At 29.2% G+C, this 15,977-nt stretch overlaps 2 protein-coding genes across 5 annotated transcripts in view; both read left to right on the forward strand.

Annotated features, from left to right (window-relative positions):
* The first annotated feature begins 5,881 nt into the window (after nucleotides 1-5,881).
* crok (crooked) lies at nucleotides 5,882-10,374 on the forward strand. The gene is made up of 3 exons (XM_014430639.3): nucleotides 5,882-6,220; nucleotides 6,291-6,452; nucleotides 8,072-10,374. Exons 1-3 carry the CDS (start codon nucleotides 6,172-6,174, stop codon nucleotides 8,293-8,295), a joined length of 435 nt encoding a protein of 144 aa, XP_014286125.1. The 5' UTR covers nucleotides 5,882-6,171; the 3' UTR covers nucleotides 8,296-10,374.
* The window catches only part of LOC106686996 (uncharacterized), a 25,166-nt gene continuing 19,436 nt past the window's right edge, over nucleotides 10,248-15,977 (forward strand). For 2 of the 4 annotated variants that reach the window (XM_014430630.3, XM_014430629.3), the window contains exons 1-5: nucleotides 10,248-10,374; nucleotides 11,028-11,142; nucleotides 13,191-13,430; nucleotides 14,364-14,560; nucleotides 14,872-15,044. In XM_014430630.3, the coding sequence (XP_014286116.1) occupies nucleotides 10,290-10,374; nucleotides 11,028-11,142; nucleotides 13,191-13,430; nucleotides 14,364-14,560; nucleotides 14,872-15,044 (810 nt within the window). In that variant the 5' untranslated portion in view covers nucleotides 10,248-10,289. Of the gene's footprint in view, nucleotides 10,375-11,027; nucleotides 11,143-13,190; nucleotides 13,431-13,577; nucleotides 13,698-14,363; nucleotides 14,561-14,871; nucleotides 15,045-15,977 lie in introns of those variants that run through there. The other 2 variants (XM_067044926.1, XM_014430631.3) reach the window with 2 other exon arrangements.

Raw genomic sequence — 15,977 nt, forward strand, 5'->3', positions numbered from 1 at the left:
AGGACAGCTTATTCTGTTCACCAATACATAAACGTCCCTAGAAGCACTTTATGAATGTACCTCTAAGCAGTCATTGCTATGGTACCAATAAAAACCAGTTCAGTAAAATTGTGGGAATTTAATCCTCCATGTACCTGGAAATTATTACCTGGAAAGGATGTGACTCAAACCTTGGTGATATTAACCATATAACCCCAGCCCTTCCTGTCTTCAACTCTTCTCAACCTACTCCACCTCACTTTAGTACAGGTCCCTTCCTAATATCCCCATACTTTCTGGCAATATACAAGAATTCTTGCAATCTACTATTCCTACTCTATGTCTTAGCCTGAAGTTCAACAGCAAAATTTCGTACTTATTTTCTAATTTAAAAGATAGTATTCCAATATAGTTTACTGGATTCCCTATTCTACCTCTCGTTATTATTCTTCTAACATCGGCGAAACAAAAACCAGCTTAAAAGTTGTATTTCCCAATGCAAAACTTTAACCAACTCCTGTAACCTTGTGCCTCTAACCTTTTAGGACACGCCTTAACCCTCAACTTTTAACTTTGACCAAATAACAATTATGTCTCTATCCATAAAAAAATGCTGCATTTCAGAATCCGTACATACCCATTTGCCATAAAAATATGTTGATCATAAAGTTGATAAAGACTATCTCTCTGACCTACTTATATTATTTAAACCTAATTACTATTTTCATTTCTTTTATCTGTATTTAAGATTATTCTTATATTTCCGCCTTATACCTACATTTATTACTTTGTAATTATCTTATACCTACATTTATTACTTTGTAAATATGTGTTTTTATTATATAACTGTACAACCTATCTTTTATCTTATACTTCCACTTTATACTTACATTTATTGCTTTAGAGGTAATATAATGTAATAATAAATTTAAAAAAAAACAATAAAATATTGTCAGATGGAAAAACGAAGGGCTAGAGACGGACTAGGAATTGAAGTTAAAACAATAATACTGAATGTTCACTAAAACAAGCTTATTCTAGACACTTTTTTAGGACTAACCGAAACCACTGGTTAATATTATTCCAAGAGCATTTGTCACTTATGTTTATTTATTTTTAGGAAAATGTTTTGTCATAATTAAAGTACAATCTTACATATAGTATTAAACAGTATCCTATTGAAGAAAAACTAACAGCATGAGATAATCATTACCCATTTGGATCAGGATTAAAAATGCTCTTTCTGACAGGAAGAATGAAATAAAAATTAACATAACAATGTTATAATTCTACATTTAAGAATTCTAAGCTTTGTCCCAGATTATAACCTTATTACTGTTAAACTTCTCCTTATTACTCTAAAAACTTCATTAGATACTTTATCAAACATCACAATTCACAAGTTATTATGGAACAAATGAATGAACTATGTTCAAGTAATGCATTTAATTTTAATAGCATGATCAGACTCATCATGAATTGAAACTATCTGTCAAGAGAACCAACCACCTCAATTCCGGAGTCAGCAAGGGTCACATATTGTGACTTATAACTGACTGAACTATTAATAGATATTTGTTTTAGAAACCATGAGTATTCTAGAGGTGTCTCTCAACCCTAAACTAAATTCACAGCTGATATGACAAAAAATTAATTTTATTTCAATTTTAATTTTATTTATTTGTTGATATTTACAACTGTATAAAAAAATACAGCCAGTAAATTTGATCATAATGACATAATGATATGATACAGGATGTAGAGAAACTACCCAGTAATAGAACTCCAAAAACAGTTTACAATATAAGGTCACAAGGCCATCTAAAAATTAATTTTAAAGAGATAGATGGACAATCAAATAGTTCTGCAGGATATTAACTCCAGATATGCAAAACAGTATGCTGTCAAGATAACAGCTGAATGATAAAGGTTCCAGATGGCTAACTATTTTTGATGTCTTACTGAGATAAAAATATGTATTCCTCATCCTACCTTGATATTATCATACAATCGAACAGAACTATATGCTTAAACCAAGGATTATATAACTTTACTAATTAACAGGGGGAAGCTACCAAAATGAAAGGAATATTTATATCAAAAACAATTCAGGAAGCATTTCGAGTCTGGGCTTCTTAGATGAAGCAAAGATTGGAGACATAAGTTCCTGAAAGAGAGCCAAAAGTTGCTCTGAGAGAGCAATGCTAATAGAGAATGTAGGACTAGGAGTTAAATCAAAATTAATAGAAATGTGAAGAGTATGGATAGAAGGGTAGAAACATATAAATGGGAAAATAATTTAGAGACTTTTCCTTTAAAGAGGAGAGCCGTAAGACAAGCAGGGGTCAACAGTCAATTTGAACATCCACAGATAGCTTAAACATGTTACTGATACAAGTAACTAAATTACATTAAGCAACATGAGATACCATATTGCATTAGAATTTATTATTAACAATCAAATCACGGCAGGAAAAAATATCACTTATTATATGTATTATACATAGGTATAAATCATGTAGACAGTCTATTATACATATATAAGAGATATGAGTAACTTGGGTCACTTGTTTTTCAATCATTCATAGTTTCTTAAATAGCAATTTTTAAAAATGATATAGTGGTATTTTGGTTATTCTTAAAATATTTTATTTTCAAATCATAACTAAAAAAAATTTGTTTTTTAATAAATAATAAATGACCCAAGGTACAATTAATGTAATAGTATCTTGGATCACACTCTATTGTACTTTGGGCCATGACTTGTACCTTGGGCAATATTTAAATAAATGGGACTTACAATTATGATTGAATAACAAATAACAAAAAATAAATGAAAAATTGAAGTAAATGAGTCAAAACATTAAAAAATTAATACATCCTCTGCTCAAATTCATTTAATTATCTTTATATCCTCTTCATTAAGAATCAATACACCTGAAATCCTAAAAATTAAACAGGGAAATGCTTACCGTGAAGAGGATACGGTGACTGATTGTATATTTGAACCTTCGGTCAGCCCACATATATAGCAGTGAGCCATAGTACAATAACATGTCATTATCTTTTTGTGTTAGTTGTTTGAAAATTTAAAGGTATATTGTTCAGAACTGGTTTTCGTTATAAGCTGAATAGTTAACAGAACATAAAACCAATAATGAATTTGGGTGAATAAAATTACTACTTTTAAGATAAATTATCAAGTGCAGTAAAGAAAAATTACTTTTCCTACACACAATATTGTCACACAACTAAGGGAGATCTACTCAAGTCAGGTACACTGGATTTCCCCAAGGTAGACATCTAAATGTTTACATTACTATTTTTTTTAAGGGTGGCCTAAGGTAACACTTACTCCCCTATATATGATAACATAAAGTTTACTTACGTTTTACACTGAATCCATAGGTTGCCATCAATATTTCCCAATATTAAAAATAGTTTTAAATCTAGAATAATTCCTCTAAAAACTAATGGTAGTGGATAATGAATTATGCAATATCAGAAGAAGAGGTAATTAAGTTGACTTACCACTACCTTTCAAAAGTCAAGCACTTCAATCAGGAGATATAAATAGATACACAATGGTAATAAAAAACTGATACAAAGTTAAAACAATATAAGTACTACTTAAATGAGATGTACAGATTAAAAAAGAACAAACCTCAACTTGACGTAAACGACTAACTTCAAGATTTTCGTTAGAATAACACCCCGCCAAAATTCCCGAAACTCAGCCAAACAGGAAATCACAATCTTGTGAAGTTAATTTAATTCGATTAGATACAATTCCCAAGATGAATATTTCCTTTAAAAAATACAACAGTAAAATACTAACTATTAAAATATTACCTAGAGCTTTGCAGACCATATTTTTCAAATGGAGTAGCTTGAAAGTTAAAAAATTTAGGCAGCAGTTTTTTTTATGTCGTCTGCTGATTTTAGAGGTATTTGTTACTGAAATAATCATCGCTTGTAAGACTAGTTGGAATCCTACAAATTCGAACCCATGAACACGGAAATTGCTCTAACTTACTGCAAGGGGGATAAAATTTCAAATTTCCCAATAATTTTGACCTGATTTACGGAGGTGTTAAATTTGCACTTTTCCCAAATATTGGGAAACTGTCCTCTCTAAATACCATTTATCAGTCATTTTGAGAAAATAATCTCTTGGAATGATGTATAACTGTAATTTCCACAGTTTGAATTAGTTTTTCAAACCGCCCTTTCAACAACTTTTTGGGTTTTCAAAAAATTGAGAGCGGTGACATCCATTTCTACTCTCCCCCTAAACGACGTCTCTGTAAGTTAAAAAAATTCTACAGAGTTTGATTGAAGCACACTAATCCTGAATTTCGATTTGGATGGGAGGGTGTAACATCCCTCAACATGGAGGCTTTAATTATAGAAAAAAAAATTATCATTGAAGTTATTTTATAGCTTTCTTTTATATATAGCTTTCTATTATATTTAGCTGTCTCTCTACCTAGAGGCATAGCATGGCCCTTCTGCGCCCTTGGCGAGTTTAAAAAATCTGTGCCCTTTAATACCGGGTAGTCTAAACAATATTTTAGAACTTCTGTAAAATAGCTCGTTGTTTCATACTCTATATAAATTCAGTTATTATCAAAAAAAGCTAAACCTCTATTTGAAAATCGTTAATTTTGAAAATGAAAATGTTTTCCTGATTAATTTTGTGCCCTCTTTGCATCTGTTCTTGGCCGGGGCCCATTTCGCCACCTCTTAGCTACGGCTCTGTCTCCACCGAAGTAAGGGAAGCTCTGTCTTATTGCTGGAAATGAAAAGAAATTATTATTTGTATTTTTTTTTAAACATCAAAGAACAATTTTGGTTGCGAGTCAGCCTGTCTGTTCATTCGCTATCAAATTTGTGTTCGAGCATAATCAATCGAACCGTTCATCCAATATTGATGAAATTTTCAAGGATTGTGCAGGTTGGTACCTAGTAGGTCCCATATCGATCATCAGATTTCCTAGCAACTTCATGCTACAGCGGAGCTGGTTCGAATCCAGTTCGTTTGGTTGAATTTTATTTCGTGTTAGTCCCGCAATATGAAAACTTAACGCTCTTACTCTGGTTTGATCAGGTTGGTCACCCATAGGATAATCCCCTTATGTCAGAGGTGGTAAGGTAGGTGGTAAACAAAAAAAAATTCATCTTAGCAACTTCCATCTACTGCTTTCGGTTACACATGCGCAAGGTCGTTCGATTCAGCTGTGGATTAGTGCAGATATGGTCTAGCATAGATTATGTCAAATTTCATCAGCTACTTCCGCGTCCCGTATATCTTATTCTCAAACAACAAATCATTACCCTTGAAACATTGATAATCACGCATCCAATAGAAATATACACATTAAGGATGATTTCCTGAAAAGAAAATAAGGGGATGAACAAGAGAAAAAAAAATGTTATCTATTGATCTACGTACTTGGCAGATGTTTTTACGTTCTCTTTCCTATATATGAAATATAAAGTGAGAGGAAGTATTGAAATCGTGAGAAATTTCGAATTAGATTTTTTTTAATGCACGTATATATAACTGTTAAGTTAGGAATATCCATTACATTTGTCATACTTTGACCCGTTTATTTATTTTTATTAAATAAAATATTTTTTAAGTATCTACATATTAAATTAATTGTATTATACATTGATTGTACTATTCTGACAATGTATACTCCCGAATATATTTTATTAATGGAGCTTAAACCTTTTAATTAGGCAACTTTATGAAAATCTCAGAATGCATCCATTCTTAACAAAGTTATTCGATTTGATTATTTAATTTTAAATAACGTAATGAACTTTAGATGACTTCAAAAAGTCGATTCTAAAAAAAAAATGAAACATTTCAAAACGATCTATTGATATCGATTTTAAGTTGTTTACTTATATTTAACAGGTTAATTTTGTATTTTTTTAAACTCTAATTAGTTGGATTAGTTTAATCCAGTTTTCGTATTGAATTCTGTTTACTGTATATAAAATTTAGATTCCCCCGCTCCTAGGACCTCAGACTTTCATAATTACTAGAACTTCAATTGACGATGAAATAGGCGTGGTTTACTGTTACTAAGGTTGTTATGTGAGACTTCATTGTTTATTTACTTTCTCCCGCCTCATTTGTATTTTTTGTTTAGTTTTTAAAGCAATTGGTTACCCAAAATGAAATTTTACATTGTCTTATTTGTTTTTAGTCTCTTAAGCATTGAAAGTAAGTAAATTCTTTGTCATTTAATATCCATTGTTAAAATTGTAACTTGTGAGTACTTTCCTCTTTTCAGCTCTTGCAATAAAATGCTGGGTCTGTCGTTCAGATTCTGATCCTAAATGTGCTGATCCATTTGATAATAGTACTGTACCTATAACTGATTGTAGTCATGAACCAGATTTGATACATTTTCCTGGGGTCAGGCCTACGATGTGTAGGAAAATTAGACAAAAAGGTAGGTGAAATATTTCAATTTCATTTCACTTAATTGTTGTACTACTGATATTTATAATCTTAAATTTACCTTGTGTTTCGATAAAAAATAATTGTAATTTTGTTTTAAAGTAATTGAGGTACTGTGGGAAAGCACTCTAGTTCAATTAAATAATTTTTAAATTACTTGGAGAGAAACAAACTGTTTTGAAGACCAGTTATAATTTGTTAAAAGAAATTTTAACTATGTTGAAAACCTACGGTAAAGTTTATGATGCAGGTTTTCTTAAAATTAGAAATACTAAGCAGAATTGTACTATGCTGCTATTTATTAATTCGTACTTCAATACTATTTCACAAGTGTCATTCTAACATGGTGGTAAATATGTACTTATGTTTACACAATGAGTTAAGTTTGCTTGATAAAGGGGTAAACCACCCCAACAAATCTTTTATTTTAAGTTAAGGTTTAGCTTGAATTTGGATAATTATGAATCACTTTACTGCATCTGGTTGAAACCAACTGTAATGGTCGACTAATTTTGTTATAAGTAGGTACTTGATTCACAAGTTCATTACCCTGTTGCAGTTACATTAAACTAGTAGTCGCAGTTACAGTTGTACACTAGTACCTCACAGAACAAGTACATTATAATACATTACAGGACATGTAATCCTCTCAGTATAACAGCACTGTATTTCTTTATATAAATGGTCAATAATAAAATCTGTAATAAAGCCAGCATTGTTTATAAGTGCGTACATGCCCACCTGCCTTGTCGGAGTAATATTTGTGATCTAGTCCACATAAATTATATCTTGTGACAAGCAGGTGAAGGAAGAGGGCATTATACATACCACTTGGCTTCAAGTAAGCTTCTCCGTTATTCGAATCTGAATGAATGTGGGGTTGATATCATGATGGGAAAAACTGAAAGTAGCCTGATACTGGTTTTCTAGTTTATTTCTAATATTTATTGAATTTATTGAACGAGAAGATCTATTCCTATGTTTCAGTGTTTGTTTTATTAATAATTGTGTTAATAACTAATTCTAGTGCCTTAAGTTTCAGTTTCCTATTTTAATATAGTAATTAAATTTGAATCTATATACATTTTTGTTTTATTATTAATTGGTTTTTACTCACCTATTTACGAATTATTGAAGTTACTTCCTTTAGACCAATAGACCTATTGCTGGACAAAGCAAACTATGGTTCAGCCAAATAAGTAATGAAACAATTAAATAGTAATAAGAAAAATATAACCTGAATAAGAGGTGGTAGATAGTGAGAAATTACTAAAGAATGATCTATCCAATCCAGAAGTATATAAGAGAATTTTCCAAAAAAAAAAGTTGGAAATAATTAAAAAAAATAAAAGAGTTAACAATCAATCATATACCAATAAATAGATCCCATATCATTACCAATTTTTTTTTTTGAGTTGTTTTGGAATTCCGTGAGCTTAAGTGAATATGAATTGATTATATTAATGTTAAAAATGGACAGCGTGTTTAGTTAAGACTTTCAATTACAATCCTATTTCAGTTATTATTATTGTTGCTGTTATTTACTACCATGTATTTATTAATCGATGTTGTGTTCAAAGCTAATCACTGTCAAATTATATATTATTTTAGTTAATGGTGAATGGAGATACTTCAGAAGTTGTGCTTATTTGGGTGAGCCAGGTATTGAAGGTGATGAACGATTCTGTCTAATGAGAACAGGAACTTATAACATTTTCATGGAATATTGCACGTGCAATAGCAAAGATGGGTGCAATACAGGATCAACTCTATCATCCATATCTTTTTTTTCACTCTTTATGTTAATTTCTTCTATTTATTATTTTGTAGGTTAATACTGTGCCTTATAAATGCAATTCAAAGACTGTAACTATAGTCACGTAAAATTGCAGGTTAAACTAGAAGTAATTGTAAACTAATTTCTTTCAATGGATTCCGGTATGAAACTTTTTGAAAAACATGGTACAAATTTTAGTATTTCTTTGGGGAGTGTTGGTTTAATATCCCATATTTTGAATTATAAAGTAGTTTATAATGATTATTTTCTGAAGCATGTTTTTTCACTTACCAGTCATTTTAATGTTCATTGAAAATTTGTACAAAATGATGTTTCTCACTATTTAAAAAAAAAAATTATTGGTTTTGGAAAAACCTTTTCTCGAATATGATTGAACATGAAGAATTTTATTATATATTGAATTGAAGATCGTTAAATGCACTGTAATATAGTTTGTAATGAGCTTCTTGTAATACTTTAGGAACTATTAGTAATAAACTGAAAAATATATGGTGGTCATTTTGAAAAATCAGCCATATTACACCTAATCACATGTATTGAATGCTAAACTTTTTATGATCATGCTTTTCAAACATTTTTACATAAGAATCATAATGAGGTGTAGATAGTTGACCGTAGATTAATGATTGGAGAAGTTTGTCGGGGGGTACGGTCAGCAAAGAACAACATAAATAAACAAAACCATATTTATTTATTTTATGCCGACGTTTCGACCTGAATTTCAGGTCTTCATCAGGGCTATAGAACAAAAGAGATAACAAGAACATTTAGAGTAAGTATTCAATTTTCAATTGTATGTTACTCTAAATGTTGTTGTTATCTCTTTTGTTCTATAGCCCTGATGAAGACCTGAAACTCAGGTCCAAACGTCGGCATAAAATAAATAAATATGGTTTTGTTTATTTATGTTGTTCTTTGCTGACCGCACCCCCCCCGACAAACTTCTCCAATTACATAAGAATCCATTGACAGAAATAAATTTACATTTATTTATAAGTATAGCTAAATTTTAGGCTCTTTTTACTACACTACTATTAATTTACCACACTAAGGATCATAGAGGATCCTTGTATTTGCACGGATCACTTACTTAATAGTTTTTTTAAATTTTACTTTTGTATTGTATCTTATAGCTAAGTTTTTTGTTTTTGTTTTTTTTATGATATTAACAATATTTTCTTGTTAAACATATCATGAAAGGTGTCCTCATGATTTTACTGTAATTGTCAATATGTATTACAGTTTCAGAGTAATCATTTTTTTTTTATTTTGTAAATTTAGTTCAACTTAGATCTTATTTCAATTGACATGATTTTGTTTTATTTGATATTATCTCAGTTGGCCGTTCTCTAACTTCTGACATTGTTGTAATTTTTATAATTTAATTTAATCTGCTGCCATTGATATAATTATATATTTGTTAACTTTATAGTCGTTAACTTATTAATTAATCTTAGACTGTCACTTGTTGAAGATTTGTAAATTATTACATTGCATGAATCTCTTTTATACTTGGCTGTGTTCATAAGTTAATTATTCACCTCATAAGTATTGGTGCAGTACAAAATATTACTTTGTTACTTATCCGATTTTAAAATATTGTTATCACTATTAAATTTTATTGGTGTAATTAGTTTTGTAATAAATCAAAATATGATATTAGCATTATCAATCTAATGGTATATTGTGAATTGTATTATTTTATAGTTAGTCAATAAGAACTTTTCTTTTCTTTTTGATAAATTTTTTGTATTAACACAATAATATTACATTTTATGAAATGTAGCAAATGATGCAACGATCCGTCCATGATTTAATTGTTATTGTATAACAGCTTAAATGATACATCTTTCTTTTGTACGAGTTTATATATATATATATATTTATTTTTTTTTTTTTTTAACAGTTTAATAAAAAAATATTTTAATAAACATATGTTATTTTGAAAAAAATTAATGTGAATATCTGTTTATTTAAAACCATTTACTGCTTGCTTATAATATTTGTTGTTTTTTTTATAAGATAGTAATTATGGTGTTGCAAGTAGCTAAAAGTTCTCCATCCCTTGTGGATCTGAAAGAAACTGCTAAAAGAAAGAAATTCATTCTTCCAAAGAGTAATTTTTTTTTTTTTAATTATATGCATATTTAGCTAAATATATTTAGTTGCGTATGTTGTAACTTCATTTTACAGTTATGGGGGGCTCCTCATTGAAACAAGAACTTTATTAGAAATTTTCTTATGTTAGATAACAATATATTTATTAAGTTTCTTCATATCGTTTTTTGGTCTTGTTAAATTTGCTATTCTTTTTTGCTTAATATCATGCATTGGGCAGGTATCTTAAATAATTTATAAGTGCCCAATATAATGTAGTCTGGATATTTTATGTACCTGTTTACCTAAAGGGGTGTCTGAAAAGCACCATTAATTTTGTGAGAACTGTTTTAAGTGGATTTCAACCAATCAACTTTATTTTATCCTCTTCTCTCTTAATATGTTTTTGTTTTGAGATTTTTTTTCAGTTACCAATTATATGTGGGTAATAACATATTTAGTTTAAAGTTTTATAGAATTTTTGCAAATGAAGTTTGGACTAGTCAATCACAAGAGGTTTTAGCCTCCAGCTTCTTTAAATGCTTGTTAAATGCAACAAATATTTTATAAAACCTTTTTTTAAATTGAGTTTTCTTTATCTGTCAAATTATATAAATTAATTAGAAGTTTTTTCAAGTGTAGAAATGTTACTAATTTATTGATTTACTACAGAAAAATATGTTTTTGCTTATGATGACGTTGCTGCTTTTAAAAGGAGAGAAAAAACTGAATATGAAGTTTTTGTTAACAAGATTACATCTATAATGCTGGAAGAATTTGTGGATTAGTAAGTTTCATTAAAACAGAGGTTTTTTTTTTTAAATCCATGAAATGTGCCTGATGACTGCATGTTATCATAGTTAGATTAAGAATATTTATACATGAGTTCTTATCTAAAATGTTTTAGTTGCATGTGAAAAAATAGCCATTACCACCAATGAGTAGGATAAAAACTGAGTTATAAGTGTTGGGTTCAGATGAGAGGTTTGGTATGTGAAATTGAAGTAAGTTTGATGAGCTCTTTGCTACAAGAAAAAACTAATTTTTTTCTGGAATATTAGTTGATTGCTAATAATTAATTGTTGCAAGATTTTCCAGGCAAAGGTCAAGAATGGTACACCAGTAGTGGAAAAAATATATTTATTAATAACTTATTTTTTGGTTTCTAATTAGTAGTTTTTTTTAGTTATTTGTGTACCTTTCTTGATCTTCACCCAGACCATCTTCCTACAATTGATATAAATTTTTACACTTAGTCCATCTATGCATTTGAAGTTTTTGAAATTTATTGATGTATAAACTGTCTAATTATCTTAAATCCTTTATTATAACCTATTAATTGTTTTAATATTACTCTTACTTTACAACTTAAGAGTTCTATTCTAAAAGGAACTCTTGTTTTTTTTTTCATTCTCTTTAACCCAAAATTTGACTAAATCATCAAATCCCTATTGTGGACTCTCCAGTCTTCTGTGGTATGGCTCAGATTCAGATTTCAGAATTCTGAGAATTCTGCACCACCAAACAATAGCTTCTCAATCATAATTAAATTCTATGCAAATACAGGTGTTATGATCTGTTTTTTAATGATAAAAAAAAATTGCTAATCCCTTAAAATGATAAATAATCTAATCAATGAAGTTAATAATTTTTTTTTCTATCTCTTTAGATAAATATTTGTTTTTTAAACCTTATGAGGTAAGTGTAGGGAACCTGCTTTATGGTTATAAAGTTACATTAATTAGTCGAAATATAAAAATCTCTCAGGTTAACCATTATCTTATCTCCACCATATCTCTCACGACCCTGCAACCACTGCAGTGCTCGATGAGGGTATCCACATTATTACCACACATCAACACCAGTAATTTTCACTGGATAGTTATGTCTGCTTAGTAAAATACACGGAGAAACCTGTCTATTTTTAATCATATATATTTATTTATTTTTATTTTATATATTTATTTAGTTTATTTTTAATTTAGATTATTTTGTTGATTAAACATATTTAATTTGAAACAGATATTTCTTTATGTATAGATTTTCAGGTTGTGGATATTCCTTATTCCTTATCCCAGTTAGTAATACTTTTACAACTTAAGGTAATGATTAAGAAGATGGCTACGAGACCAGCTAATGTAAAATGTCATTAGAGTGCTACCAATGGGTAGTTTCTCTACACGCCTGTAACACTTCAATTTAACTTAGATCAGATTTACTAAATGTATTCTAATGTACAATTGTAAATAGTAATAAATAAATATTAAAAAAAAAAAAAGTAATGATTATCAGAAATAAAAATTCATCAGTGTGACACTATGTATTTATATACTTTTACAACTATATAAAATACAATATATTTATGTTTGTTATTTAAAATAATTACCATCTATGAAGATATTTTAAATAGTCTAAAGTTACCAGCCTTTCTAAAATAAAAAAATGAGCTTCTGATGAATGAAAAAGTGAGGTAGTCTCAGAGTTCCTGGATTAGAACATTATGGGTTTGATTTCCAATCGGACAATTTTTATTTCTTGGGTTCCCGTAAGAAATGAATCTTGACATTCCCTTTTCTGGAGCTGTACGGGTCTTCTATGAAAGACTTGAACCAAAGATAAAAAAAAATAAAATATAATTAATTAATTACACTTAATTTAATTTTAATTATGTAACATAAGCTTTTCAAGCTCCATGGTTTTGTAATTTTATTATTTAATTTTTCATGGCACTCAAAATAAAAAATATGAAACTTTGAATCCTTGTACTGTTCATTATCTAGAAATGGGATACAAAAAAAATTCGTTTTTGTTTTTATTACTACCCTTTTTTTTAAGCCTAAAGAAGGAGAAATGTTCTGAGAAAATAGAAATGAAGAAAGAGTCACGTCATCCAAGTGATATGAGTCAATTTAGTTTGGTTTCACCAGCTCCTTCAGTTTCTGTTATTGATGATGAAATATCTTTTAATTTATCTTCTCTGTCTAAAGAAGAACATGAGCATATTGAAAAAAAGAACCACTCTGGTAAAAAATCTCCACTAAGCCATAAATCCCAGGATTTGAAGGAAGGAAAACAGTGAGTAGTAGATTTCTTTATATATACATATACATATGTTTATGTATACATAAATTATTCTGAGGTTACTATACTAATAAACTGTTTTAACAAAATAGCTTAAGTTCCTAAAATAAAAATTATGCTACAGATTAGATTATCCTACAGATAATCAATCAATTCTAACCTGAGTGGGAGTGTCAAGTTTTTATCCCATGGAGCCGACATGAAATAAAAGTCAATCCACCCAGGCTGGAATCAAACTGCTGCTGACTAGAGGTTGCTAAGGTACACTTTAACTCCCTCAGCTACAAATGGTGTCAAGAGTTTCTGACTAGCTCTTCATCCCTACTTTATTATCAAGTATAGTTAGCACTATTTCCACTTTCGAAATGTGGAAAGTTGAGAAATTAGTCAATTCCTTACAGTTTTCAAAGCCTTATCATGGAGTAATAAAAAACAATTATGGCATTAATAATTATACATGTTTTATTAAAAATAAATAGTAGAAGTAACTTGTATGATAGGTCTTAACAAAAAAAAAAAAAGATTAGGTAATTCATGGATTGTGTGAAGAAATAATTGTGCTACCAGCTGTGCTCTTAATGAAGAATTACTGATTATTATTTTCTAAATAATTTTTAATTTAATAATAATAATAATCGTTACTCTCGTAAGACTTGTCGACTAAAGATCATGCTCAAATCTGTTTACTCTCCAAGTAGAAAGTGAGCCACCTTTTTCTGACTAGTATACTCAGAATCCACTTGCATTATAGCTCTCAAGTGTACATGTCAATTGTAGTTAAGTCAGGTATAAAAATAATGGTACTCCATAGGTTTACATTTTAAGTATTTATTGAAAAATATTTGAAATGTGCTATAGGTCAATGAAATCTATCATGAAACATTATTAGAGGCAAAGTATAACATTACATTTTGTTCATGTTATCAGAATTGAAAAAAGTGACATAAGCCAAAAGATACCTGAAAATTTAGAAGAAGCAAAAAATAAGAATATTACAGGATCGAAAAAGAAAAGTATTTCAGAAACGAAAAAGAATGTTATACAAACACAAGTAAATGAAGTTAAAGAAAATATTATCAAAACTGCTTTATCAGAAGAGAGCTTAGAAGAGAAAATTAAACCAAGTATGATTATTTAGTCAACATTAAATTTCAATGTAATAATTTCTCTGCAAAATGGAGTCTCAAACTTATGAATAAATTAGAACTGTATAATTTGTGTGGCCCAAGTTATCTGATGTTTTTGTTTAAATCCCATTTTCACCAATGTGTGAATATATTGATATAAAACCAACAGCTCCCTCTTTCCACAAAATTGTTCCATAATCCATAGGTTTCAGTCTGCATACAAACGCTCTCAGCTACCATGACATTTATCAATTAGTTATTTAATACAAGATATATATGATGTGTATTAATGTTTATTTCCTTTTAAGCTGAGCCTAAAGTTGAGCCATCAATGGAATCTAGTCCTTTTCTTGAATCTGATTCGCTTGATGTTAATGTGGATGTATTATTTAAAAATGGAAATAGATATCAGGGCCGGCTTTCTTGTTATTTGATGGAAGGAGATGCAACTTATAGTTGGAGTGATGGAACAACTTACAAGGTGTTCAGTATTATTTTTTTTCCAGATTGGCATTAAATATTATAAGTAAAGGTATATATTTGTGTGCTTTTACCAGCACACACACGCAGAATTTAAACTATTTCTTGTTAAAATCATAAAATGAAATTGCAGTAGTATAGACCTTGATGTCTAAAAAGAATATTATCTGAAAATGAAGCAGTTTTATGGCCGAAGATATTAGAATTAAATCAATTTAAGATCCTTTACTTCCAATCTTCAAATGCTAGTTTCATAGTATATTAATAAAATCATTCAAAACCTCATCACTAATGCATTTTTCAAAATTAACTTTTCTGAATTTTAAACCTTTTTCAAATCTATTTAATATTTTTCTAATGTAAGACCAGGCATTGTATAACTGCAATTTTTATCATTTTTTTTTTTCAATCTTTTGTGAATCTGGCTTGACATTTTCATAGCATGAATGAAATCATACATTATGATCTTCCAATTTTATTTCTTGGTGGAATTCACTATTTTTTACAATGCTTTTATTGAACTACCGCAATTTAAATCAAAGGTTCCTATACTCATCTCCAAAATGGCACACTTAAAAAAATTATCACATGCCTATAATTAAGTAGATTCTAATGTATTCTTTTGTTAAGCTACCATCTTTAAAGCCCATCTTCACTCAGATTTTCTATGAATATTTACCATAAATAATTTTAAATTAATTTATTGTAAACAATTACCAATAAACTTAAGTATTAGCCTAAGGTTAGAACATTTCTCTGCTTTTTGTGGTTTATCATCTGTGCTAGGCTATGGTTTAGACCCTTTCCAATTATTTTTATTAATGTTTCAATGTACTATTTTCAGTAGTTGTCATCAATGTACTACCTTCAGTAGTTGTCATCAATGTACTACCTTCAGTAGTTGTCATCAATGTACTACCTTCAGTAGTTGTCA

This window comes from Halyomorpha halys, unplaced genomic scaffold (genome assembly GCF_000696795.3).
Source record: "Halyomorpha halys isolate HHAL.00 unplaced genomic scaffold, Hhal_1.1 Scaffold901.1, whole genome shotgun sequence".
Taxonomy (NCBI): Eukaryota; Metazoa; Arthropoda; class Insecta; order Hemiptera; family Pentatomidae; genus Halyomorpha; species Halyomorpha halys.